Here is a 26,984-nt window from a genome sequence, read left to right on the forward strand (position 1 = left end):
GTTCCCCTCTTGGCCACGTCCGGCCCATGTGCCATGCCGTGTCCCGGTCGGTCACCTATCCCAAGATTGCTCCAGGCCAAGCACGCTTAACCTTGGAGTTTCCTTGAGATAGGCTTTCAAAAAAGAAGTTGCAACTTGTTGGTATGAGTATTCTATCAACTCCTATTAAACGTTAGGCTAGGATGTCACAAAAAGGTTTCTTGAAAATATGTTAAGACTACACAAAATATATGTTAGGCCACTTGTTTTTGCATACTAATCAGTAAAAAATAACGAGTACATAGCCTTGCTGTGTCCATGTACTCCAAAAGTGTATCCATTTCTAATACCGGGGTACAGAGCCTAAGGCCTTGTTTGTTTCTACTTAGGATTATTGTAATCTAGATTATTGAGACATATTATTATTATTATAAGCTGAAGTAAGTAATGCACGGTAAGATGAGTAATTAATTTAAAGTACCTAAGGTAGTGGGTCTTTAACCACTCAATAATCTAGGAAAAACATCTTTGGAGAAGCTTAACAAATTATAGTAATCTAGGTTTTAGATTATAGCAAGCTAACACAATAATCTCTAATGGTTTGTTTCAGATTATTTCTATAATCCAAACGATATATTTATAAACAGATAATAATTTACGAATAAAATTTTTATATATATGTTTATAGTGATCTTAAAAGCCATGGCTAAAAAATAAACTATAATAACCTCAAAATTAACTCCTAATTTAGGGTTTAGATTTGGCTTATAAGCATAAGGAAAAGCCAAAGCCAAAAGATGAGGGTGACGAAGAACAGGAATATATGACTCTAAGATTCAGCTTAAACACGCCCCCAACAGTTTCCACAATACATGCAATTCACCGCAAACATTAACCTTTACCATTAGAATCTTGATGTAGGTATTTATTTTTTGTCATTTGCTAGATATTAGTAATTTGCATGGTAGACCAGAGGTGTATAGAAAAAAAATGGACTTGCCCTTTGACAGTACCGAGATACTCCCTCTATCCAAAAAAAAAAAAAATGAATTCTTTGGTTTCCGTGTCTAACGTTTGACCATCCGTCTTATTTGAAAAATTTTCAAGAAATTAGAAAAAAATTAGTGCACGTAAAGTACTATTCATGATTATCATCTAATAAAAACAAAAATATCAATCGCAAAATTTTTTTAAAAATGACGAAAAGTCAAAAATTGAATGTAAAAAGTAAAAAATTGGTTTATTTTGGGACGGAGGGAGTAACATTTTGACCTCAGCATGACACAAGTACCTCAGCAAGGTACCAAGCTGACAACAGGGAGTCAGGGAGGCAAATTCAACAAACCTGAAAGACATAGCGGTACTCTAAAATAAAGAAATGAACAATTAACCATAACACGACTGAGCTTTGCGGTTTACCAGATCTCATGTTAGGACCATATCCTGCATACTTTTGAATACCTCGTGTACAGATGAAGGATCGACATCACATCTAACACCCTCACCTCCGTACAACACAAAGAGATACTCTCTTGATGAGATTGGAGGGGGCAAAAGGTCAGACAGCTCCCTTAGATCTTGTTTAGGGGGCAAAGGTATATCCACTTGGTTCAATGAATAATACACATCGGCCAAAAGAAGCCAGATGAGGTCAGAATCAATACAGGCAAGTCCCTTCAATGCGCTTATAGCAGCTTCTCGCAGGCCAATCAGACCACTATAGGCAATACCTACCACAAGTCCACAAACCTTCTTTAATACACTTCCAAGAGCAATAGCACTTCTTTTGTTGGAAGATATTTCAGCAACCATGCCCAAGACTGCAATCTGAATCTTTTGGCTGGATATCTCAGCCATAGGCTCCTCGGATGTAAGTGACGTATTCCTATATGGTAAAATAATAGCTTTCTCATCCATCAGTGCCATTCTTTTCCGTTGAAATGGAGACAGGGTGAGCAACCTCCAAACAACAGATCCATCCTTATGAAACCGTCGTACAAAAAAATCACCTCCAGATATCTGAATGACTTTACTTAATACCTCGGTGCATTTTCTGACAACAGACTGCAAAAACCACAATAATTTTAGATAGAACAGATAGCATAGAGAAGGAACCAATAATGCAACAAAAATAGATCAAAAGCATGCACATAAAGTAAAAGAAAAGCAAATGCTGAATATAGTTGTAATCTGTTTACTTCCTGAACTTGTATGCAAACTTATATCTCACAGAGATTCAAACATATGATGCAATGGATTATGGATCAACCCAACATGGCAAGTCATCAAACAGGATTGAAAAAAGCCCAGGTGTCAATTTAAGAGGTGAAGTAACTGGATGAGGACAGGGCCTAAAATAACTAGTAAGATGTCACAGGATAATATAAATAAGTATTGGTAAAGTATTTGAGTTTGATCACACAAAAGTACCTGGGTTCAGAAATAGATAAGGAAAAGAAAAGAAAATTATGAACTTAAAACAGTGAAAAGAAAATATGAACTTAAAAAAATTTATGATACAGGCAACACAACTTCCAAAGTCCAATGTTTGATTATGGTCAAAAGAATCTATGATTCAGTTTATGGTTTCCTTTTGTAAAAAGGAAAAGGCAAAAGTTGTGTTTTCTATTACTATCATGTCATGGCTTCAGATGCTCTTAGGGATCAAGAGCCCTCAATGATCATTTTGTGCAAGTGGGACTTGAAAGTATGAAACACCGACACTAATGAACGATGCAGTGGAGGTTAAAAGAATAAATGTTGTGGATAAGCATGATTAAATAAAGCAAAGGGGAAAGAAAGCTAACAAAATTTTTGTTACAAAGTAATGATCAACAAAATGCAAGAAACTGTACCACTGAGATTTTATTCCTAAGACAGATAACCAAGTATGGCCATAGCTTGTTCACAGCTGGGAGTAGTCTATTCTCATCAACATCCTCTGTAGCATCCATATCATCATGAAGTTCATCCACAGATAATAACTGAATTGTCTCCTCAATAACCGCTTTGCATCGACTTTCACACTTGTAGGCTTCCTCAACCTTGGATATAGATATAATTGCATTCTGGACACAGGAAAAAATATTTTAGCGTGACTTCATCTATCATAGGCTCCTAAAGAACTTCATTGCAATTAGAAGTACCTATGTTATGCAATCATTCATTATAATTAGCGTTACAGCACTAACACAAATGCAGCAATACATTTTTCCTTTTATTTACTGGTAAATGACAACAGAAATGGACATCCAAGGGGTATGAGCATGTTTTGTTTGATGACAAAATCAACCTTACCAAATTTTGGCAATGCAAGAATGTGGCATTGCCAATTTTTTTAAGGTAGAGGTATGTGGCAATATGTTTGGTTTGAAGCCTTAACAAATTCTGGTGTTGAGTTAGGTGGGAAACTTTCTAGAATCACCAAATTTTGGTATGGCAGGTCATTTGACATGTTTGGATTGTCACCTTGCCCAAATTTGGTAAGGATGAAAATGAGTAGCAAATCAAACACTTGCCCCCCCCCCCCCCCACATCCCACATCAGAAGAAATCTGCTTCCTGGTTGAATACTGTTGACCTTGACATTTCTTGAGATGAAGAATGAGAGATAGCTCAAGTTATCATATCAATTTTTTTGAACCACATATGAAAAGATGGCCAAAACTATTGTCAAACAAAGTTGTAGGAGTAACACATGGTCCAGTAGTAAGATAATTATATTGGCATTGCAAGTAGAATGACCTACGAGATGGAACAAAAACTTTATCTAAATTAGCAGGGGAAAATACCTCTACAATGTCAAGGGCAACAAGACAAGCTGCTTCTTTTGTTGAAGACAGAAGGGGAGTGGAAGCTACTACACAAGAGCCAACAAGAGATCCTACTATTCTCCTGTATCTTCTCATCTCATTTAGCTTGCAAAGTAAATCCTCCCAATATTCTAATCCCAGAAAATCAGGCTGAGCATCAACATTCATTCTTTCTGCTGCAATAACAAAGATACGGTATGAGATAAGGACTACCCGAATAAAGATAGGGTAAGGAGAATAGGAGATGCATGTTCCGTAATTATTATATCGCTTAAATTCATCAAGCTATTACCAGAAATTGCAGAGGTATCCCTTCTCTTCTCTATCAAATTTTGTATTGCTTGACCTTCGGTTTTAACCTTTAAGAAGAATGACTCCACCACATCTGGCAAACTAACAGATTCATGTCGTGATGCCTTAGCAACCTCAGAAACAGCCTAGAGAAACCCAAAAAAGAAAGCAAAAAATTTGCTCTGTTAGATTTAAAATTTAAGTAAAGCACACACAAAAATAAACCCCTAAAAATTTATCATTAACGTGAAAGATCAAATTTAGCAATCTAAGGAATGAGAGTTAAATCATCAGAACAGCGAGAAATTTAAATACCCTAAAGAGTAGAACATAAACAGGTGCCAAACATTATCAAAACTTGGTATATCATAATACCTTCAGAAATGAAACGGTTAAATGTGGGTGATCAAGCCTACCGAGAACCTCCAGCTCTGAAGAAACTGCACGCATCTGTAATAATAAAAATGATTTGAAATGAAAATTACAAAGATGTCACTTTCTTCAAGTGCAAATGGACATAAAACAAATTGTTCAGATTAAAGAATGATAACAATTGCCCCTTACAACCCCATACAGTATTACATCCTATTAGCATTTTAAAAAAAAACAAGTAACTCTGACAAAATAGAACTGTTTCCACTTTCCAGAGCAAATAAAGGGCAAGCAATTTGAATACTTCAGCAATTAGAAACAACAGATGTTTCACTGGAACTTCTCTTACAAGAATACTACAGAAGCACAACTTAATTTACCAGAAGGCAAAAAAGTATTAAATGGATATTTTGATTCTGAGATTCATAGCCACCCAAATCATACCGGTTCTTCCAGGAATGGTAAAATGTCATGAGAAGCACCAATATAACACAGCATAGAAGCAAGAATATCGGGGACATGGGGATTAAGATCCAAATGACGCAACTGTCTGCAAAGAGAGTCAACAATGTAGTCTGCATTTGCCACAACAAATTGACCAACCTGTACAGAGAGGAAGAAAAAACATAAATGCAAAGTCCACGAAGATAAGGACATTTTTTGGAAAGAGATAAGACCATCAATTACCGAACAGTAACCTCCAGCGGTAGCGAGTGCTCTTAAGACAGTATCTGAAGCAATTCTTATCTGTACACTTGAGCTGATAAGTTTCCGGAGCAGAAGATACAGTGAAGAGTGCATAAAACCACTGCTTGCAAAATCTTGGCCAAGCACAACACCAAATACTCCAATTCCTTCAATCATTACCTGATAAAGAAGACCAAAAATTGACCTTGAGCAAACAAGACATAGTCCAAAACAGAACAAGCAAAAGGAGAACTTTTGAAAGACCCGACTGGTAAATTGTAAAGTGCATAATTACTTGGTGCAATGCAGCAGTATCACGAAAGAAGTGCAAGGGAATATTGAATTCTGTTTGGGATAGCTCGGAGTCCGATTCTGTTGGAAGATCCCAAATTTCTGGAGCCATATATTCATGCAGAATACTTCCTATGCAATGAATAGTGTGCTCTTTCACACCCATTCGCTCGCTTATCTTCCAAACATTTCTGTTAGTACCTCCACTACGTTGGCCCACAGCAGTTAGCTGACCATTTTGACCAGGTGCTCCTATAGCCTGTGCTGAGCTCTTGTTGAATATTTGTAAACATATGCCAAGGGACCGATCAGATAGACCATATATGAGCTCATTGAGCATGCAAACAGCAGAGCTTGCCTGGCGCAGCATTTGCCCAGCATCACTTTTCATGTACCACCTCTGCCCACTGTCCCGCAGTTCAGTGCTCAACCTCCTGAACTGATCAAGTAGGATATCAACAAAGACAGACAATGAAGCATCGGTTTCTTCCCCTAGTATCATCAAAAGCAACCAAAATATGTTTAGCACAAGATTTTAAGTACCATAAATTGCACAACTGGATAAAAATGAAAGAATGGAATTGACCCTAAATGATAATGTTGACAGGCATACAACATAGATGAGAAAGTACCTGAAACTGCCGATAAACCAACAAGCCTAACAATTCCAGCAAGAGCAAAGTAAAGCTTCTGACTATTCACATGAACAAACCATGGAGGCACATGGGGCAAATCGTAATCAACTGAACTGTGTGTTGTATTTGGCAAACCATTATCTTGGATAACAGATATTTTGCTGGTTGTTGATGCAGTCATGACATGCTGAAAACCATAGTTTTCATCTTTAGGGTAGGCACCGCTCTTTAACTCACCAACTGAAAATAGATATCCAACAGACAGTGGTTTTGATACAATTAGTTTGTCCATAGAACCAGAAAATTGTGAACTTTGACTGATACATAAACCCAAACAGTCAAATAAACGAGCAGCCACAACCTGGCAGTGGAAAAGAATCAAGTTAAAAGGAAAAAAAACAGTGATCCAACAAAAGGAATGCAAATAACTTACAGGAGAACCGTGAAGATAATTTGCCAAAAACTGGGGGCCTGCATAATAAGTTAGTGCTAGCAGCCTTCTAGCATGCGAAATAGCAAGGGTCTCCTCACTACCAAGTACCATTTGTGGTAACTTTTCAACAAACCTGTTTTACATGTCAAATGGTTGAGAACTTTACCCCAACTATCACTTGTGTTGCTAATAGAGAATAAAATAGTATGAACCTGATAAAAATATCAGAAACATCATCTTCTGTTAGAATTCTCTGGCCCTGCATGAAAAGGTAATCAAGAGATTCTTGTGCAGCCTCAGACACAGCTGCTGCATCATCACATGCCAGAACACATAAGCATTCCTGCAATCATCTTTGAGAAGTTAAAAAATATATATAGCATAACTCTAGATACAACAATTCAACAAGTGATAAAATATCATATGCATACTTACCACAAGCAACATTTTGCTTTTCCTTAATGTATAACTGCAGCTAAACAAAAGCCCTCTTATACCATTAACCGCCGACCTCCTTACTTTCTCAGATGAATGAACAGAAAGCTACAAAAAAATGCTCTAATATTCAATTTTGATGGTCCAACATTAACCACTGACACACTAATTAAAAATAATAGAGAAGAAAAATACTGGCATACATGTGGAAATGTCGCAGAGAGTAATTTATCAACATTATTAGCTGTTTCCTCAAGCCATTTTTTTGTCCGTTTAACATGCAGTTCTCTTCTATCAGCAGAGGTTTTACTGCCATCAGCAGTCAAATCTTCTGTAGCTTCACAACTGCCTATCTGCTCAGATTTTTTGGCTGGTAATTGGCGAAGCATTTGCAATACATGTTCACTAGAACTATTGGCATCAGAACAGTGAACAACATTCTCATCACTGGAAATATCAAGTCCACTCAAATTTTCCTTGTCATTTAAGACTACCGTCAAGGCCTCAGTCAACCCAAGAACAGCTTGTTCGATGCTCAAAGCACTTCCAGCAGCACCACTTATCATATTCTTAGATGTGTAAAGAACCCTTCCAAGACGACTGACAAGTCCAGGAAGGAAAAAGGCAAGTGCATCAGCAGAACCTACCTAAACAAGAAGAGTAAGTTTACTGAATTGTATGTACAAAGGGAAAATAAAATAATACCCTCAGGAGGATTCATGCCCAACAGGAAGTTAAAACCACTGTAACACGCTTTTATGCAGAGGTATCATGCCTTCAATAAATATAAACAATGGACTTAGCAAGACATTGAGGCTGATTCTTACTATGAAACAGAGGAAACTGGCTATTTATCATCTCTGAAAGTTGATGTGCGGTGTACCTAACATCAAGTTCAATGTATTTTATTCTCTTTTTTTTCGAACAATCATCTCTTCATAGTGACAATTGACACTATGATTTAGCATTTCCTGAACATCACAAGTGTCTCGGCTAGTGGCCCACCAATGTGCTGCTTGCAAATAACTTCTCACCTTGGCAATAAGAATACGCAGTGTAATCAGTGATTCCTTTCTAACATCTGCACTGCCACGGTGACCCCTCGATGCCTCAAGTTCTGATGACTGAAAGTGAAACGTGTCATATCAATAAAGAAAAGAAAATATAATTCAATCAGAAGAGGAAATAAACGAGTGATGTACCTGGAGAAGTAGTGAAAGCCAGTGCCCCACAGCAGCTGAAGCATTTTGGGACTGGAGAAATGCAAGCAAGCACTCTTCTGGCCGTGTTGAGTACTTTGGACTAACCATGGAGCCAACTTCCAAGCTTGCAATAGATAGTGCTGTAGGCAAGGCAGTTGCTTGTTTGCACGAACAGGAGGGGTCCAAGCATGGATATAGCTGCAGAATCATGGCTCTGAAGCACCTTATGATGCCTTGGCGGAATTCCTCTGAAGCCTCAGAAGGTGAAAGCATTGCCCCGAAAGTTAATTTTTTTAGCAATGCAACCATCTAGTAGGTGAAGCAAACAAGAGAGACTCATGTCAAATATGTAAGTGACACTGTGGATTCGGCAGCAGAGAGAATTAGAATCCAGAATTCCAGGTGTTGTGCCTGTCATGTGTTACGGCATATAGGAAAATTCGGTTCCATAATGTTCTCGGTTGTTCAAAGATCTTACTAATGCAGCTAATTTGTAGACTCTAGTTGGAGATCATATAATAGTACTAGTAAATTAGAGAATTATCAGGCATGCGGTAGCAGTGCAAAATGAAGCACCTGATTGACCGAGGTGAGGCAGCACTTGGTAAGGAGCACCTCTAGGCACGCAAGACCACCTTCGGCAATGGAATCAGAGATGTCGAGCTCCCCTGCTGCTGCATTGGCTTCCTTCCTGCATTGCACTGCGGCATCCAGGAGCAGGAGCAATGGAAACACGGTGTAACTAGCCAAGCAGACAGCACCGAACAAGCCCTACATTAGTACAGCCAAAAAAACAGGAGCGGCACACAAACACTTGGGCGGAGGAGGGAGAGAGAGGAGTGGGTACTCGAAGCAGAGCTGCAAGGCCGGTGTGGGGGCGGAGCGGAGGAAGGAGGCCATGGCGCGGAGGGAGGAAGCGGCGGCGGACTTGGAGGCGGGGGTGCGGCTGCGGATGAGGTCGAGGAGGGTGACGGTGTGGGGCTTGAGCTGGGCGAAGATGGCGGCTAGGGTTTCGTCGGAGGCCGCCGCCATCTCCATGTCGGAGGTGGCGGCGAGGAAGCTTCGCTGGAGACTGGAGTGGAGGACGGTGCAGCTGCTTCGAGGTGAGCCTCTCTCTTGCTGCGTGCGTTGGTCGAGGACGGGTGCGAGACGAGAGACGTCGCGAGGTTTCTCCGGTAACGGAGCGGGAGAAGACGAGACGAGACGAGACGGCCAGGAAGCGTACTTCTGCTTTACGTGTATTTGATGGGGAAAACGGAGTAGCGTCGCATTTGGGTAGGCTTTCTTTGGATGGGCCTATGTTACGGCCCATCTTGCGTATGGACAAGACATGCGGCTGTCATTTATGGGCTTTTTGAAAGTCATGGATTTTAAAAGGCTGTTTAGCTCAAATTCATTTGATAATAAGTCCACCTATAACCTTCCACTCCTAAACATGCTAAATGGTATGATTTTTAACAAAATAATTTTTAAAATTTTAATAAAATTTATTTTAAAAACATCATGATAATTAATACTTAATTGATCATTTGTCAGTAATCCATTGTATATTCCATTAATCAACTTAACTGCTTGGGCTGGAACGGAGGCTTACGTGCACCACGACTAGACTAGAGGAGGATTTAATTTGATCTGGCCAAAGGTTTTAATGGTTGGACACTATGTTTTAAGGATGTTTAAGTAAATTTGTACAATACCAAAAATGTGACAGTTACAAAAGCCAAATGAGTAAAAGACCATTGATAAAGTAGTATTACAAATGCCAGATGAGAATGGAAACAAACAGGCTGGTAGAATGGTAGTAACCTGGTACTAGTACGGCTGTACATCAATAATCAAGCTGTCCAGTGCATACATGATACATGCTGCAGCTGTAACAAAGCAACAATAAAACCAGGAAATTACACTTGGGCTCGTACACTACAAAACGGGGAAGTCATGCTGTCAATTCCTCATTTACTAGTACTAATATACAGTAGTATCATTCTTTTTTTCCTTCTAAAAATAAATAAATTGGTCCCCTGGTGCAAATGTAAAAGGGACCCCACCTGTCTGGGCCAAGGGCAAATCGATCTATGCACTTCCCCCATCCTCCTCTCCTCTCCTCTCCTCTCCTCCTAATTAGGCCGCATTGGCGCACACAACACCGCCGCCGCCGCCGCCGCCACGCAATGCAGCGCCTCTCCGTTGGATCGCCTGGCGGCAGGCCCCGCCTCCTCGACGGTGCCGCGGAGGCGGACGAGAAGGCCGGGAAGAAGGCGAGGGCGGCGCCGGACAAGTCCATCCACCTCATCCCCGTCCTCACGCTCCTCTGCTTCCTCGTCCTCTTCCTCCTCTCCCACGACCCCTCGGTCTCCTCCTCCCTCGCCACCGGTAACAGCCTTGCTGTCTTAGCTCCTCCCATGTGATGCATGCGCCTAACGCTATGCTTTGCCGTTGTGTTGCGCCTGCGTGCAGATTCGCCGGTGCTGGCCGCCGCCGCCGCCGCTCGCGCCCTCGAGGCCACAGGTGATTGATTGTTCGCATGGGTTGATCCAGATGCGCCTGCATGCCTGGCTGGTCATTGCTTCTCATCTCATCAAGCGGTGCTCTGTTACTGCAGCGGCGGAAGCGACGGCGTCTGTGGGGCGCAACGGCGGCGTCCACCGGCGGCTAAAGCAGGAGGCAAGGCTGGCCCGCGGGCGGAGGCTGGGGATGGCGCGGCGGTGACGGCGGCTAACGCCGGTGGATGTGACGTCACCGCAGGTAGCCGTTGGAAGAAGGTGGTGCCAACAGTTGGAGCGTCTCATCGTCTTTTTCTCATCTTCCTCCTCCCCTCCCGCTGTTTGTTTCTTGGGATCATTCGTCCATCGTCCATGGACGCCTCTCCAACGGCACCAAGCAGTAGATTAGTTTGCTCTAGTTGGTATGGCGCTACTGGTTCAAGAATATTAACAAAATGTTCCATCTTCTTCTTGCCTTGGCCTTGAGAATTGGATTATTAACAAAATGTTCATACTCCTATCCTCTTTTGGTTTTGGTTTTACTGTGTTCTTATGCTGCTGCTAATATAGTAGATGCAGTATTATTTCCTTGCTTGTGACTGCCACTTTTGGTGATCAGAGCCAGATGGACTGGTCCAGCTCTACTTTAATTACGCCATTATCCATTAACCCATTCACTCCTCCCCCTCCTGTAGTATAGTCCCATCGGTTTTTTTTTTTTGATACTGTATTTGCATCTGCATCAGCATCAACCTTGCAGAATTGCAGTGGAGCGAGCAGGTGAACCGATAAAAACGGAGGACAGACAGAAAGAAAGCGTGCCCTGGACCTGTAGACATTTGCGCATCCAGTTCCAGTGTGTGTGGAGAATGGCGCCTCCGGCGATGTGCTGGTTCCAGCTGGTGGGCACGGCTAGCTCGTTAGCTAGGGCCGCCCGCCTGCTGTCATCCTGCAGCTTGAGCTTGCTTCCTGTGACTGCTTCATCACAGGGTGCCTACTATAGTATAGCACTTGCCTTTGCTTTCACCACTGTACCACTACTATACTAACAGGAACAGCAAACAGCACAAGTGGCACCCTTCTCTTCATCATTTGTAAATCAGCCATCACAGAAACGTGTTTTTAACGAAATCCAAGCTTTATAAACATCAGTCCTGGCTTGCAATGAAGGACTTCCAGAAAAACATATCACACAAGACAGCAGGCCGGAGTCCATGGATCATGCGGCCTCCTGCTCGACACATGGCATAGCTACAGTTTCCTCTAACAAAACAAATGAGAGATCTAAAAGAGCAGGTACAATAGCAGGTTATAAGCATATTTTAGTGAGTTAAAAGGAGAGAGAGAAAAGATGTGAACTACTAATTTTATAGCCAGTTGCACACGGGCTTCAAAACAAAATGTGTGTATGACATATGGGACCATGTAGTGATGTATTGTAGGTTACTATTGTATGAATTGGCTATTAGATTAATTATAGATAAATTAGAGCTAGTAGTTGGCTATCCTATTGAACTTGCTCTAAATGGTTTCGTCGGTGTCGGCGAGCACGGGCACCACACCATAGTGCCTGTATAACTGTAGGCTAATAGACACGAGCTTTATTTTTTCACTTATTTTCTGTTTATATTTATAAGTTAAAATTTAAATTTTTAACTTTTATTTTAAAGCAGACTTTGGGATTTTTTTATCATAGATTATTTTTTAATCTTTTAGATCGCTAATAACACGTATATAATTTTTTTATTCATGAATTATTTTTTATTTATAAATATGTTATTTGTCTTTTCCCTAAGTAAGGCAAATAATCACACCCACGTGTCTCTTATTTCACGGCAATAGAGATTCCAACGTACTCTCCACCGACGAAGGAATTAAACACACAAACAACTGGAGTATAACTGTGTAATCACTTGAGTAAACAAAAATTTCCCTTCCAGGGTTCATAAAAAACCACCTCTCTGTATTAAATATGTATAGTACTCACAGTCAACCTTGCCACAAACACAGAAAAAAAACACACAGAAAACCAAATTGAGAAAAAAATGAGAGGGACAATAAACCATTGAAGAGAAAAGCTTTCCAGATTACAAAGCACAACAAACTAGGAAATATGATGTACATTTCATATGCGTGACTTATACAAGGTTTTGGTGGGTTGGATCACATCCTGTTTTTATGAGTATTTGATTCGTAGATGAGATGGTTTGGACACATGTAGAGTAGTATATTCCCTGTATCCAGTATATCCGAGATGAAATGATCCACAAAAAAGATGGACAGATTCATCCCACTTTATCCACGACACATGGTTATTTGAATTGATCTATTTTTTGTGAAATGACGTACACGATTCCGTTTATTATTTGTCTATTATTATTTGCAATGGCACGAGTAATTCATTTATTATTTGAAACTTTTAATTATATGATTTTTATGTCTATTTGGATGTCACTCGGTTAATTGTATTGATTTAATTTTTTGGTGAAATGGCATATACAATTTTATTTATTATGTCTATTATTATTTACAATGACATGAGCAATTCAACTATTACCTGCATTAATATTAATACAATTATACTGAGTTATTTTTTAAATAATACGAAGCAAACTTATTGCTTTATTTGAAACTATCGTTGTTGAGGTAACCTCACCAACACAATGGGAATATAACCACATCAAGTCATTATACCTCTATCCCTCTTTCCAATATATACAAACATGTCAAAGGATCACGCCATCACATCCTATCTTTTCATCCAAATAAAAAATAAGGTTCAACGCATCTCTTTACCAAAACAAAAGAATAGAACCAATACATCCTAGGAGTTGGCTCTAACCCATCCTATCCGGTCCACAAATAAAACACCATAATTTTATTTAGTATGAATTACTGTCACCGCGTATCAAATCTAAAGTAGCGGAACAAGAAGCTTTCATACATGAAAAAACATAGAACACATAGTGACATGGTAGCAAATTATCAATCAATTTTGTAGTTATTGTCTACTCATGGTGCCAATAAAATTCACACAAAGTCAATTTCAGGTTCAAGTTGAAGCATCATTTTTTTTTCAAACGATATCGTTACTTATCAGGCACTAAACATTACCTCTGAAAAACAAGGGAATGGTGCAAATCAAGTTCTTTTGTAGGCACCATCATATAAACTCTTTTTCTAAAGTTTCATTCATTGTCCGCAGAAGAATATTATAACTTAGCATTACCATCTTGCACACCTAGAAACTATTATCCAATTAATCACATCTTTCCCCCTAGTACTTTAAGTGGCCATGATAATATGATATAGCTACAGATACCATTATCTATATAATTTGCCCAAGTGACTTTTTCTTGCTCCAACCCGAATAACACTGTGGGACCGTGTTCAACATGGCACAAAAACAACAGAGAAATGTGTGTGACTGGGAGCTTGAGGGTTATTTCTTCAGAACATTGGTACTTCATAAGTAAGTGGAATAAAAGCAAGATATCAAAACCCCAGTAAGTTAAATTTAATTCCACAGTGAAATGAATTGCTTTTGAGTGGAAAACGATCTACCTATATTCTTCATTCACATAGACAGTTTGCCTGGAAAACTGTATGTTACTAAGCGTTAAGTCTAGCTGAACATGCTGTGCAAGTGTTTCAATAATACTTTTTTTCGTCTATTACATTGAACAATAGCATGAAAGGATTACCACATTTGAGTGCAGGGGACAATCGCAAGGATCGACACCAGGTCACAGTCCCTTCAAACAGATGCAGAATTTCAGACTTTACTGCAGAGCAGAGGCTTCACTGGAAGACACCTAGTACCTAGAAGTTCCTTGTCTTCTTGGACGCTTGACCGAGGTCAGCCAATTTTTCTTGCTTCTTGCGTAGGCAACCACCTGAGAAACATATGCAAAGCAGGGAGCAAACAAAAAATTCTTAAGAGCCTGAAACACCTCCAATTCGTAGCACGAAACAGCTCTAGCTCCAATTCAACGAGGGCATAGATCAGATGTCTACTAACTACTATTAGACAAACTAAATTGTGCTGTGTTCATAAACCACAACTAAACTGAGCGAGCGAGCGAGCGAGCTGTAGTGTGTGCAGCGTGGTTGTTACCAGACATGGATACAAGGTTGATGCGGGAGCGGGGCGCTGCGAACATCCAGCTATCGTCATCGAGCGACCTGACCTCCTTCTGCAGCGCCTCCATCACCTCCGACTTGAGCTCTGCGGGGAAGTGCAACCACAGCCGATTCAGAATCAAAAAGAGAAAGAGGAGACTAGGCTAGCGTGAGAGCGAGGGGGGTTTACCTGCCATGGCCTCATCCTTGCGGTAGAGCGCGTCGATGGAGTCGGCGACGTCGTCGGCGGCCGAGATCGCGCCCGCGCTGGCCGCCGACACGGTCGACCTCGCCGGAGAACTCATCGGAATCAGAGGCCGCGTGTTCTCTTTTTTCCCCTTTTGTGTTGTGTTTGAATCCAGAAAGAGATGAACACGAGGACGACAGAGGAATTTATTAATGGGCCCATATTACTGGGCCGGCCCGCTATTGTGAGATGGGCCGGCCCATTTAGTGTCCCCTTGGTTGCGGTTACATTGCAGCGGCGGGTATCGATCAGAAATCCCCAACCCAATCGGAGGAGGAGAGCTCGGCGGCGGCGGCGGCGGCGGCGGCGGCGGCGGCGGGAGATGGTGCGGAAGGGGAAGGTCGAGTTCGACGAGAGCCCGCCGGATGACTTCGACCCGAGGAACCCGTACGGGGACCCGGTGGCGATGCTGGAGTTCCGGGAGCACCTGGTGCGGGAGAAGTGGATCCAGATCGAGACCGCCAAGATCATCCGCGACCGCCTCCGCTGGTGCTACCGCATCGAGGGCGTCAACCACCACCAGAAGTGCCGCCACCTCGTCGACCAGTACCTCGAGGCCACCCGCGGCGTCGGCTGGGGCAAGGACGCGCGCCCGCCGGAGCTGCACGGTCAGATGATCCCCAACTCTGCCATTTCGCTGCCTCTCCTTTCGTTTTCTTTACTTCATTGATGAATACTATTGCATTGTTGGTGCTGCGCAGATCCCAAGAAGAAGGTGGAGGCCGACGAGTAGTATTCCTGCTGCTGCTGCTTCTTCTTCTTCTCTTCCTGGACTGAAGAGGTCAGCATACTTCGTTTCGTTGTCTGATGAAGCACACAGTGTTATTTAGCTTAAAATGATTTGTTGTTAATATCTCCGTTTATCATTTCATAATACTTATGCTAACAATTAGAGGATGCTTGCATTTCAGCACACACACTATATTAAGGGCTGCAACTGCAATACCCTGTTCTATATTTTCCGCTGGGCATACCCTGTTGTTCTATCTGATTGGGGATTTTGCGTGAATAGAAGAAGCATTTCCGTTTAGGAAGGCCGTCTACTGTTTCCAATTTTTGTAGTTGTAGGGGTTCCTTCTAAGGAACAATTCAGCATGCCATGAAAAAGGATCATTTATGATCTCAGGGCATACCTAATAGCAAACATGGGTAAAGGAAACAAAAAGGGATACTTGTTAAGGTGGCACTAATCTTTTTTTTCCTTGGAAACAATTGTATACTTGCCATTACCCTTGTTAACTACTTACCTAATATTTATGCCTAAGGACACTCTGAGTTCGAATGGCTTAAAAAACTCCATAGTACGTTCAAATAGTCAAAAAAATCATGAAAGCATCCTCTAGCATGAGACATGATATCCTGCTATCATTCTTTTTTGAAGAGCCCTCTCAATCTCTCGACCTTACCTTTGCTTGATTCGTAAGATCGAATAAAAGAATGTGTGGAAAAATTTTCTGCAAACATAATCTCCAACTCTTATCTGATGTAATATTCCCATGCCAAGAGGGAAAAATGATATATAATAGCTGATGGTAATAAGACATTTTGTGATGACTTTGGAATCCCAATCTCTTTTGTTTAAATACATAATAATTATATTTCCTGAGTGTGATCGTCCACTGCCGTAGCACAGTTATGTTAGCTGTTACTTCACAGCACAAGTCCTGCTTTTGGGGGCGTTTATCATCTTTCTCTTGCATGTAAATTGTTTGTACTACTGTATTGATGATTATTGACTTGATACCTTCTGCTACCTCTGCACACCAGATCACTACTATTTCATTGATGCTGATCTCTTAAAAATTGAATGAAAAAGTAGAACTAAAATTCTGCTGGATATATATCATGACATTGATCATTTTTTTCTTATGCAGGTGATCATTCCGTTAAATTTGAAAGGAGTAACTGGGTTCTGCTGCAGTTCTTATTTGGCCTATCTAGTTGCTCATGGACTTTTAATAAATGATGATGTTGAAGTAACATTGCTGTCTGGTGCTTGTATTTTCCTGCCCGTTTTATATAAGAACCGAGCAAATACATGCTTGAACTAACCTGCCTTCTTCTTATACCTGGATACCAATCTGTCTAGAGTCTATTATCTTTCCAGCTCAGTAGAACGTGCATTCATCTTTTTCACCAGGTTATTGACGCCACCTAATTGATTGTTTGAAGCTGGTTTGACATTTCTTATATCCCTGGATGATGATATTTACCACAAAATAGTGTCGCGTGATTTTTCGAGAATACGTATAAGATTTGCATATGTTGGGTACTAAAATGGGAAATGTCTATATCACCATAGAGTACGCCGTATAAAATTACATCAGTTTTTCCTCAAAAACAAAAAAACCCTCTATCCTAGAATTAACCAACTTAGGAATGGATTCGCACATAGGCTCCAAACCGCAAGGGATGCATACCCTCTCCCAAGAAATACATACATATTATTGTGTATTGCAAACAACAGGAATGCCTGTGAACTTGTCCTGTGTATTAGGCACGTATAAACGTGTGACTTGAAAGGGATAGCTTGTTTTTGTTGCTGTTTAGGTAATATGTCCACACTGGCGATGCCAATGATCACCCACGGTTGATCCTCACTGAATGTCTGAATCCATCCATTACACAGATGATGTTGATTCTACAAGACAAAATGCAACGAACTCCCACTGTATTCCTCTCTGGCAGACATTCTGGGTTGCTACATCGTTTGCGATTTCCGTCTCATAGAACACAGCAAAAGGTATTCCACAACAATATAACTTGCTATACCAGTTGCATTTTCTAGAACGTCTTATAACCATTTGTATGATATTTGAACCTTTGAAGAAGAAATGGCAATGTGAATCTTTCGTGGAAAAATGGTGCAAGAGATGCACGAGACTTGGGCAAAAAGGAAGGCATCTGATACGAGAGAAAAAAAATGGATGCATAAAGTGGAGCAAAAACAAGAAGAATCATGCAGCGAAAAAGCTATCAAGTTGCTACTTGCATCTATGACCTGGATAAACAGAAAACGAACCCAACTTTCTCCATGGGAGATGCTCCTTTGGATAACGACCGTCCATACCCAAAAAAAAAAAACAAAACAATCACATTTCAGATACCCAGCAGCACAGGAGACGACGATGATGATGCACATTCATCCACAGTTCACGGATTAATAAGCATATCTGCACATACCCAGCAGCAAAGGCAAAAAAAAAAAACAAATATACAGTTCACGGATTATCTAGCATGGAAGAGTGGGTAATATACCATACAAAAGATAAACATCAGCCACCATGAAACATTAGCATCGTGGTTTAAACTTCTACGTCAATGCTACAAGAGAAAATGGAAAGTGTTAAAGTAAAGAATCAGCTGAGGAGCAATGGAGCATCCTAATATGGGCAACGACATGGATTGTAAGTTTCTGTAAAACATCGTATCCCCAACACAAGACCTGAAACTCTTACATATGCTGCACACAGAAAATACTTGCAGCATTATTCCATGGTAATTCGATTAATCAATCATGAAAATAAGGCATGAGGTAACAACATGAGATATCGTAAAGCTGTAAGGTTTAACGTCTTTACGGAAAGGCATTAATACTTCCATATTTCTTTCCCCTAACTACTATCTACAGTTAATGTGCCGTTTTTCACAATTTTCAACTCCCAAAATGTTAACATAAAAATACCCTCCAATGCAATCCTGCGTAGACGTATCATGTTTGGTACAAAACCAGTGAAAGTAGACAATAGAAAAGGTACTCGTATTTTCTAATACCATTGTCAATAGCAATCCACCAAATTAACTTAATTGAGATTAACAAATCATGCACACAATAACATCAAGAAGCTCAAATAACAATATCAACCAGATTTATAGACATCATTTGGAAAAGAAAACTGTCCAGATCCTCTAATATTATCTGATACCAATTACAGTTCAGTGTCAGAAAAAATAATGAAAGTGTACTCCTGGAACTGTGGGTATTCGATATTTTTCACCTTTTAAACCAAGGAGGATCAAAGGACCATTGAAACATATTATTAGTGCAGAATATAACTGCTCAATCCTATCCAACCATTTCCCTTTCAATAAAATGTGAACCGCACAGTGTGACTTACACTACAAAAAAAAGTATAAAACAATAAATATACAGCTTGCCCTGAACACAAAAGGGAATTATACCTAGGCCAATCAAGTGATCAACCAATGCTGAATATTAGTACAGAACAAAGATAGAACAAACTGGAGATATGCTAAACTTAAAACATCTCACAGTATGAAGGAATAGAAAGGGGCAGCCTGTCATTATGCGACTTGGACACTGCACAGCTTGTCGCTACGCCACTTTTGGCGCCACAGTAATCACTGCCCAGCACTTGCTGGGGCAAAGTTCCAACCAATGGAAGCACTCTAAATTCAGCAAATTAGTGAGGGGACATGCTCAAAAGCAATTAGGCCGGAAACAGCCAATTTAATAAACAGATACTCAACCAGGTAGTGCATAGCATTCTTTTCCAAAGCATATTAAACATCATTCACTGATTTAACAATGACGATGATAATAGAACTGGTGACATAAACAGAATAAGAATCTTTTCTGCACTAAAATGACATAAGGATAGATGGTATGCATCAACCAAGGGTTTCACATATGTCTCATCATTGCAGCACTACTAAGTATATCCAGTAAAGGATGGGACCAATGATTGATCATGCAATGAGATTAATTAAACCATTTATCACTACTTAGCTAGGTTATTACTTGAACTAAGTGCAGTTTTTCTAACATCTAATTCAGGTCACTACCAGCATTCTGGTAGGCACATAGAGAAAATAAAAATGACAAGGGATCGCCATTCATCAAAAATACTCAGAAACAAAAGTTTTGTGCACCGAGCAAATTTTCTTAAGAACTTTGTTCTTCATTTTCTCTCTTGGCTGCTCTAACTAAACTAGATGAAGCAAATTACGAAGAACAGAAGGATACCTAAAACAACCAGTATGAAAGGAGTTAGGAGAAGGGATTTACACCGCAGGTTCTCTGCATGCCACCGGTGAAACCCAGTCCTAATTGCTTGATCGTTATTCCCGTCATCAAATTTTGTGCGACCAGCCCCAGGCATTGCAGGTTTGTGATGTTGGCATCCGAAATTCGTCTGGCTCATTTGACGACGGCGTGATTGCTGCCCTCCTCCGCCTGGGGTGTGTCCTCCTTGTGAACCATCTCCCAGAAGAAATCGGTGAGCACAGTCTCGTATCCAGGCATCTTTGCATAGCCAGGGAAGTAGTTGATGTCAATGACGAGGTAGCGGTCCCCTGCGCGGAGGTCCCGGATCATGTCGAAGTTGAAGAGCTGGAGGCCGAGCGCGCGGCGAAGGCCGGCGGCGATGTGGTTGATGAAGGCGGTGGGTGGCACGACGGCGTCCTCGAGGCGCATGTCGTCGTAGTACTCCTGGGCAGTGCGCTCGGTGGGGAGGTTGGAGACCTGGGAGAAGGAGACGGAGCCCTCGGCGGAGGCGTCTTCGAGGACGTCGTTGGAGACGTCGGGGAGGCTGCGGCGCTTGACACAGGTGACGTGGGCGCCGACGACGTAGACCTTGAAGATGACGCCGCCGTGGTTGACGAACTCCTGGAGGACGAGTGGCGGGCGGAGCTTGCGGAGGCCCTCGCGGTGGTAGATGAGGGACATCTTGTGGGACTTGGCGCTGCCGTCGGCGACGAGGGGCTTGGCGATGAGGGGGAAGCGGAGGGCGGCGAGGAGGCCGGAGTCGGCGAGGGCGGCGGCGTCGTAGACGACGACCTGGGAGGGGATGCCGAAGGTGTGGTGGGCGTGAGGCGGGACGTCGAGCTCGGAGACGACCTGGAGCATGGAGATGCGGTTGTGGAGGCGGTCGATGGCGTGGGGCGGGTCGACGACGGGGACGGAGGGGTGGGCGGCGGAGAAGGCGTGGAGCTGGGCGCGCCAGTCGTCGCCGTAGAGCTTGTGGATGAGGAGGTGGAAGGGGCCCTGGTCGGGGAGGGGGCGTTCGGGGTCGACGGGGACGAGGTCGATGCCGCGAGCGGCGGCGCGCGTCAGGAGCGACGGCTGGATGAAGCTCTGCTGCTTCTTGGGCGCCAGGGCGTAGCCGATGACGTAGCGCTCGCCGGCGTCGGCGTCGGCGTCGGCGGCAGCCATCGATTCCCTTCCCTCGAATCGAATCGAATCAAGCGGTTCTCCTCCACCTCCTCCTCTCAACCGATTTGTTTCTTCTTTTTTGTTTTCCTTTTCCTTTTTTCTTTGTGAGTGTGAGACAGATAAATGTGGGAGATGGCTTTGTCTTTTATAGGCCTATCCTCTCTTCTCTTCTCTTCTCGCTTTTGCTGCCCCTTCCCCGTGCGCTACTACAATACTTTCCCAAATCTAAAATAATGATTTGTTATGTTATTTTTGTTTATCTTTTACTCTATATCTTTATTTTTTTAAGTTCTGGGTGCCATCTCCTCATTGTCTCTGATGGAATTATTCCACCTATCGACAGCGGTATATTTTATTATTTATGAGTCCGGTTCTACTGTTTATGTGAGCAAAACAATAATTCAATGCCCGGACAATATTGAAATACTGAAGTAACAGTAATTTTAAAACATTGACTATTATTGTAGCAAATATTGTAGCTCTAAATCTCATCCATCCATTTTAATCCAACGGTCGCGAGAGGTAATAAATTCATATCACCATTCATCTCTGCATTAGAAAGGATCTCATCCTATCATTTATTAGTAAGAGCTTGTAACGTGATTTAAATCAAACGATATCTATCCTTATAAAAACTTCCTTGTTAACAGGTCTCTTATATTTTATTTCGTTATTGTTTGTCATGGTTTACGATCTAGGTAGAAAATCTCGGTGGTACAACTTCATGGACATAGCCTAACTCATTCGTTAGTTTTTTTTCATGTGGATTGAAGGGTCGAGCTATCTTTTTATTCGGTTAGCGCGTGGATTCTATACAATTTCAATTAGCGTGGTAATTTTGAGTTATATTTACTTTGCACGATTAACGAGGTATTTTTATGATAGCCTTACTTAATACAATTAAATATATGGAATGTTATCTCAATATTAGTTATTTTTAATCATATTTAAAATATTTCTAAGTTGTACTCCTACCTAAACTCTTTTTTATACAGTATTTATTTTTAATCCAAATTTAAGATAATATTTCTAGATTATTTATACATGGACTCTTTCTCCTAATATTAGTTATTCTTAATGCAATTTTTTATGTTTGTAAATTGTTTCTACATGCACTGTTCTATCTATTTTTTTCATTTTTACGAAAATTTCATTGTTTCCAAATTTGTATTTATATATGGGTTCTTATCTTGCTATTAGTTATTTTACATTTTAAATTTTAATTTCATATTTTTATAAATTATATTGTTCACGTGGACTCTCGGTTTACTTTACCTTGTTTTCTATTCTTAGTTTGTGTTTTTTACTTGACTTATCAACTGTACTCCTACCTAAACTAGTTTCTGCACAATGTTTATTTTTTACTCCGTATTTTATAAATTATAATTATACTATACACCGGCTCTTTCTCTTGCTATACTTATTTTTCAACCAAAAATTTAGATGTTTCTAAATTGTATTCCTATATATACTCTTCCTCAATATTAATTATTTTTTATTTTTAGTCTGAATTTTGGATTTTTTTTTCTAAAATTGTGTTTATACATGGACTCTCTTTTACTTTTATTTTTTAATTACGAATTTTTATTTATAGTTAGATTCTTTTTTTTATATTTTTGGTTGATATGAAAATTCTAGCCCATAAGCTGATTTTCTAATTTTTAATATAATAGATCGGGGAAGAATAAATTTGTCACGCAGGCTAAAGGGTGAAGAAAGATGAGTACCTCATCTTTTTTTCTTCTACTTATAGTTATAAGCCAAAATTTAAATTAATAAACCTAAATTTAGAGTTGATTGTGGGGTTTTCTATCATAGTATATTTTTTAGTCTTTATTTCTAGAATAAGTACATAAAAGTTAATATGTTATTTTGTTTTTTCGAACAAAAGTCAAACGATAAGGGCTGAGATACTGATCTAATGGAAAGGGTTAACTGGCTGATATTTAAGAATATTTCAATCACCTAACTGGCTGGTATGGTAGGAATAATAACATGAACTAACAAATAGATTATTTTTTTAATGTTGAAAGGGCGTCTATTTTCATATTTAGGATACTTTGATACTTTTTTACATGTGGGGATCACTTCATATAACTCGTTGGGCTGTCAGTTTTCAGCTTAGCAAGTTAGCATTTTCGCACCTTTAAACTGGCGCTTCTCCTTAATTTGGCAAATTTCCGTTGATACTTGATACTACATTTGGTCACTTGTTACGGGCGCTGCAGAGTAGTTACTGGTACGTAGTAAGCAGCAGCGATACTAGCTACATGGAGGTGAGGTCAGAGAGACGGGATTGATCGATGTTAACACAAGGAAAGAGAAAGGATTAAGAACACCATTTTGACGTAGGTTGAAGATGTCATCGCATTGGAAATTGAGCGCAAAGGAACATGGAGAAGAAGAGACATGTATGTCAAATAAACGCAAGTGGCAGATTAGTTAATGAAAAGGTTTTGTTTAATAAGAAGAAAGGTGCAGCAGATGACACGATAGTGAGATGATTAAATAGCTAGAATGTTGGTAGTAAGACGGAAGTGGTGATTACTAGTCAACCGTAGTCAGTGATGGCACCTGGAACTGGTCCATGAGATTGAGATTGAGATTGAGATTTTGGCCGTTGAAATGCGTGATGGAGGGACACGTGGTATATATGCTTGACAAGTCTGATTTATTTTTTTTTCACCGTAACAGAAAAACACCACCAGTGATCCATAATTTCCCCTGAAATTAAACAACCCTGGGTCAGTAGTCGATCTGTTTGTGGGAAAAATAAATAGGAGAGCTTTTATTTCAGAAATGTACATGATAATATTTTAGGTGATAGGATGGAATTGGTCCATAGCAATCGAAAAACATAACAAGTGACCTAAGATAAAGAACAACATACCAAATCATGGCCATCGATCGCCACTTGGTTGGTCGCAAAATCAGAAAGCAAGCTCAGCATGCAGAAGAATCCTATGCATTAGACAGTGTTAGGGAAATTCCACGATGACGGCATGGAGATCTCTAGCTAGGAAGGAACCCATCAATCTCACCTTGACCTTGTACTAGCATAGCATACACTGAGAGTGAAGGTGGAGATGAGAGTGCTCGGAGAGCATTTCCAGCGTAGATCCAGGAGTGAAGGGAAGCGAGCTGCTGCATTGCGGCCATGGAAGGAAGAAGACTAGAGTTCGGAAAAGTAGCGTGGCCACTTAATTTTCGGTGGATTGGGCCAAAAAGAGTTTTGAGTTTGCCCCCGTACATCATCAGTGTTGGCCCAGTTTCAGGGCTTCCAAGTCGGATCGGGCTGGCTGGCTTATTCGAGAGGGGACACGGCCCATATGATTAATTAATTAATCATCACGTAGTTAGGCGGGCCGAACGACGCACTCACATCCACATGGTAGCCATGAACAAATTTTGTCCAAAGGAAAGGAAAAAGGTCTATTCCGAAGCCCAACACAAGGAGGCAATGCGAAATGCATACAAACAATAAACAAAACTAGCGAAGAAGCCCAACAATATACACAATTTTAGTGGCCACTACAACATAGGAGTATTAGCCGAGCGGAGGAATTATTGTACTACTCCGCTCCTTGAGAGTGTGTCGTCTCATCTCGGTTCATCCTCATCTCCTCCACTGCATATGGGTATCTCTTTAATTAATTATAATTATTCATTGATTGATCAAGCGGCGTTTGCGTGCAGTGTCCGTTCGCGTCGCGCGCCGGCCCACGGGATTCCATCCAATTCATTCATGAGTTTCAGCAGCGGCAGTCAGTCGATCACGGGGATTCATGGACATCTATCGATCGATGGAGTCCGTCGATCTTGCAGGTTGTACATATGATGCCACCTTAATTCGATCGATCTCATCTTGGCCTTAGCTACCTGCCACTGCCACTGCCGGCTCTTCCTCCTCCTCCTCCTCCTCGGCGTCCCACAGGAAGCTCGCGTACGATCCCAGCACATAGCTGATCAATTATGCACAGTTAATTAAAATCACGACCACCAATCTACCTACTATTATACGCTAGTTAATTTAATTATTATTGTATAATTAATTAGCGCAGTGAAGAGGAGGGAGGAGTACCAGTCATGAGGGGCGGCGTGGACGGCGCGCTCCAGGTAGGCGGCGGCGCGGTCCTTGTCATGGCGCGCCTCCCACAGCACCTGGCCGTAGAGGCTGAGCAGGTCGCCGTCGTCGGGGCAGGCAAGCAGCGCCCGCGCGTAGCACTCCTCCGCGCCGCCCAGGTCGCCCTCCACCTCCTGCAGGTACCTGCCGTAGTTGCGCAGCACCAGCGGGTTCTCTGGCTCCACCCTCAGCACGCGCCGGTAGTACTCCCCCATGTCCATCATGTGCCCGCCGCCGCCACCGCCTCCGCTCCCGCCTCCGGACCTGTCGCTGCCCTTGCCGCGGCCGGAGCCGTCCACCACGTCCTCCTCCAGGATGTCACGGAGCAGCTGCGGCGACGTCGTTGCTGTTGTGGATCTGGCGAGGTCGGCGTCAGAGGTGGCGCGGCGGAGGACGAGGAGGCGGCGTTGGGTTGGGGGAGAGGCCGCGGCGTGCGTCGAGGGCGAGGGTCTGAAGGTGAAGGTGGTGGAGGAGCGGCAGAGTCGGGGGGAGAGGGAGGCGGAGCGGCTCAGCTTGGCCATGGCTGTCTCTTCTCTTCTCTCCTCTTCTCTCGTCGGAGTGGAGTGGAATAGAGGAGTCTTGGGCTTGAGTAGTTTATTTATAGATGGAAGAGGAGGAGGAAGCAGGGGACGGCGAGATTGACGGCGTGACGCAGTCGGCGTACCGTTCCGTCAGAAGCACGGCACGCGTGAAGGCGAAGCGGCCCTCGGTTTTGGTTTCGGCTGCCTCCGCCTCCGCTGCTGGTTTCATTTTTCCCATGATCCAATCACCAACCCAACAAAAACGTCTCCTCGTCCTGGGAGTACATGCCAAATCTATTTTTCCCCTCTACTCTGCTCCTCCCTGCTTGTACTCTGCCAATAATAATTCAAACCCTTCTTTGTTTCGCGCAAACTTTACTATTTTTCTAGTAAATATTTTTATATAAAAATACAAAGTTAAATACTCCTACTCATCCTTATTCCATAATGCTTTAGTCAGACAAAGACCAAACTTTTACATCTTTTAACTACAATTAATTTTGAAAATATTTACCTTAACTATATATAGATTAATCTTAAAGATACATAAAAATCGTTCTCTTGTCTGAAATCGCATTATAACTTATAAGTTTATACCAAATTTTGATGCGTATATTTATAAACAAAACATGTTAATATAGAGTGGACACTGGGACAGGTCTAGCATGAGGATGGCATTGGGTCGAGCTCCCTTACCCATGCTAAAGTTACTGGAGCTCTCATAAGACTCATTAAAATTTTATGGCAAATATTAATATAAAGGGGAGATGGAAATCTATCTAATTTATTCTAACGAGTATTTTTTCCATCCTTGAGTAGGTACCACTCTTTTCTACGTAAAATTTGATAACTACTCAAGAATGGTAAAATTGCTCTATTCTAACTCATCTAACCTCTAAATCCGTCACTGAGTGGACTTACATGGTTTAACGTACAAATTAAACATTTTTTCTATGTACTTTCCCTCTCCCTTTTCCATGCCGTTTGTAAATTTCACTTGGTAAACATGCGACTCTTAAAAAACATTTGCACGGTAAGATAGCGGATCATAGTCTATCATATTGCACATTTCCTTTTAATGAAAAAATTATATACTCCCTCATCCGTACTTAAATGTTTGACGCCGTTGAGCTTTTTATAAATGTTTGACTATACGTTTTATTTATTTTTTTAAAAA

The 26,984-nt window shown here is 41.4% G+C and overlaps 5 protein-coding genes and 1 pseudogene across 7 annotated transcripts; 2 read left to right on the forward strand and 4 right to left on the reverse strand.

Moving 5' to 3' along the window:
* Nucleotides 1–1,223: 1,223 nt before the first annotated feature.
* On the reverse strand, nt 1,224–9,333 carry LOC102706507. Of its 2 annotated transcripts, none has more exons than XM_015842009.2 (17): nt 8,984–9,333; nt 8,713–8,878; nt 8,137–8,445; nt 7,969–8,058; nt 7,138–7,581; nt 6,935–7,042; nt 6,712–6,842; nt 6,500–6,632; nt 6,064–6,427; nt 5,436–5,923; nt 5,141–5,320; nt 4,898–5,056; nt 4,457–4,531; nt 4,083–4,227; nt 3,770–3,963; nt 2,835–3,047; nt 1,224–2,043 (listed from the first exon to the last, which is right to left on the reverse strand). In XM_015842009.2, exons 1-17 carry the CDS (start codon nt 9,172–9,174, stop codon nt 1,405–1,407), a joined length of 4,029 nt encoding a protein of 1,342 aa, XP_015697495.2. In that variant the 5' UTR covers nt 9,175–9,333; the 3' UTR covers nt 1,224–1,404. The 2 variants fall into 2 exon arrangements, with proteins under 2 accessions (XP_015697495.2, XP_040384268.1); XM_040528334.1 differs by having other exon boundaries at nt 3,770–3,966.
* Nucleotides 9,334–10,218: 885 nt separating this feature from the next.
* Nucleotides 10,219–11,403, forward strand: LOC107305141 (annotated as a pseudogene).
* Nucleotides 11,404–14,101: 2,698 nt separating this feature from the next.
* LOC102722334 (protein SAMBA) lies at nt 14,102–15,090 on the reverse strand. Of its 2 annotated transcripts, XM_015841607.2 has the most exons (4): nt 14,932–15,090; nt 14,737–14,847; nt 14,547–14,554; nt 14,102–14,515 (listed from the first exon to the last, which is right to left on the reverse strand). In XM_015841607.2, the coding sequence occupies exons 1-4, from the start codon at nt 15,044–15,046 to the stop codon at nt 14,435–14,437; spliced, it is 315 nt and encodes a 104-aa protein (XP_015697093.2). In that variant the 5' UTR covers nt 15,047–15,090; the 3' UTR covers nt 14,102–14,434. The 2 variants fall into 2 exon arrangements, with proteins under 2 accessions (XP_015697093.2, XP_040384381.1); XM_040528447.1 differs by lacking the exon at nt 14,547–14,554 and having other exon boundaries at nt 14,103–14,515.
* Nucleotides 15,091–15,227: 137 nt separating this feature from the next.
* On the forward strand, nt 15,228–17,039 carry LOC102722615 (NADH dehydrogenase [ubiquinone] 1 beta subcomplex subunit 10-B-like). The gene is made up of 3 exons (XM_006662038.3): nt 15,228–15,596; nt 15,690–15,769; nt 16,863–17,039. The coding sequence occupies exons 1-2, from the start codon at nt 15,311–15,313 to the stop codon at nt 15,719–15,721; spliced, it is 318 nt and encodes a 105-aa protein (XP_006662101.1). The 5' UTR covers nt 15,228–15,310; the 3' UTR covers nt 15,722–15,769; nt 16,863–17,039.
* Nucleotides 17,040–19,408: 2,369 nt separating this feature from the next.
* On the reverse strand, nt 19,409–21,337 carry LOC102706787 (inositol-tetrakisphosphate 1-kinase 5). Its single transcript, XM_006662571.3, has one exon. It carries the CDS (start codon nt 21,161–21,163, stop codon nt 20,150–20,152), a length of 1,014 nt encoding a protein of 337 aa, XP_006662634.1. The 5' UTR covers nt 21,164–21,337; the 3' UTR covers nt 19,409–20,149.
* A 3,127-nt stretch (nt 21,338–24,464) lies between these two features.
* Nucleotides 24,465–25,844, reverse strand: LOC102707065. The gene is made up of 2 exons (XM_006662572.2): nt 25,245–25,844; nt 24,465–25,125 (listed from the first exon to the last, which is right to left on the reverse strand). The coding sequence occupies exons 1-2, from the start codon at nt 25,805–25,807 to the stop codon at nt 25,035–25,037; spliced, it is 654 nt and encodes a 217-aa protein (XP_006662635.1). The 5' UTR covers nt 25,808–25,844; the 3' UTR covers nt 24,465–25,034.
* Between the last annotated feature and the right edge of the window lie 1,140 nt (nt 25,845–26,984).

The sequence above is a fragment of the Oryza brachyantha genome, chromosome 10 (assembly GCF_000231095.2).
Source record: "Oryza brachyantha chromosome 10, ObraRS2, whole genome shotgun sequence".
NCBI classification, from domain to species: domain Eukaryota; kingdom Viridiplantae; phylum Streptophyta; class Magnoliopsida; order Poales; family Poaceae; genus Oryza; species Oryza brachyantha.

Excerpts from the sequence above, each read along its gene's own strand:
- LOC102707065 (XM_006662572.2), bottom strand. The coding sequence starts at position 25,807 with ATGGCCAAGCTGAGCCGCTCCGCCTCCCTCTCCCCCCGACTCTGCCGC. Across the intron at positions 25,126-25,244 it reads CACGCCGCCCCTCATGACTG|CTATGTGCTGGGATCGTACG; the intron begins GTACTCCTCCCT and ends ATAATTGATCAG.
- LOC102706507 (XM_040528334.1), bottom strand. The coding sequence starts at position 9,174 with ATGGAGATGGCGGCGGCCTCCGACGAAACCCTAGCCGCCATCTTCGCC. Across the intron at positions 7,043-7,137 it reads TCTCTGCGACATTTCCACAT|CTTTCTGTTCATTCATCTGA; the intron begins GTATGCCAGTAT and ends ATTTTTTTGTAG. Across the intron at positions 6,428-6,499 it reads ATTATCTTCACGGTTCTCCT|GTTGTGGCTGCTCGTTTATT; the intron begins GTAAGTTATTTG and ends TTCCACTGCCAG.
- LOC102722615 (XM_006662038.3), top strand. The coding sequence starts at position 15,311 with ATGGTGCGGAAGGGGAAGGTCGAGTTCGACGAGAGCCCGCCGGATGAC. Across the intron at positions 15,597-15,689 it reads GCGCCCGCCGGAGCTGCACG|ATCCCAAGAAGAAGGTGGAG; the intron begins GTCAGATGATCC and ends GGTGCTGCGCAG.
- LOC102722334 (XM_015841607.2), bottom strand. The coding sequence starts at position 15,046 with ATGAGTTCTCCGGCGAGGTCGACCGTGTCGGCGGCCAGCGCGGGCGCG. Across the intron at positions 14,848-14,931 it reads CAAGGATGAGGCCATGGCAG|AGCTCAAGTCGGAGGTGATG; the intron begins GTAAACCCCCCT and ends ACTTCCCCGCAG.
- LOC102706787 (XM_006662571.3), bottom strand. The coding sequence starts at position 21,163 with ATGGCTGCCGCCGACGCCGACGCCGACGCCGGCGAGCGCTACGTCATC.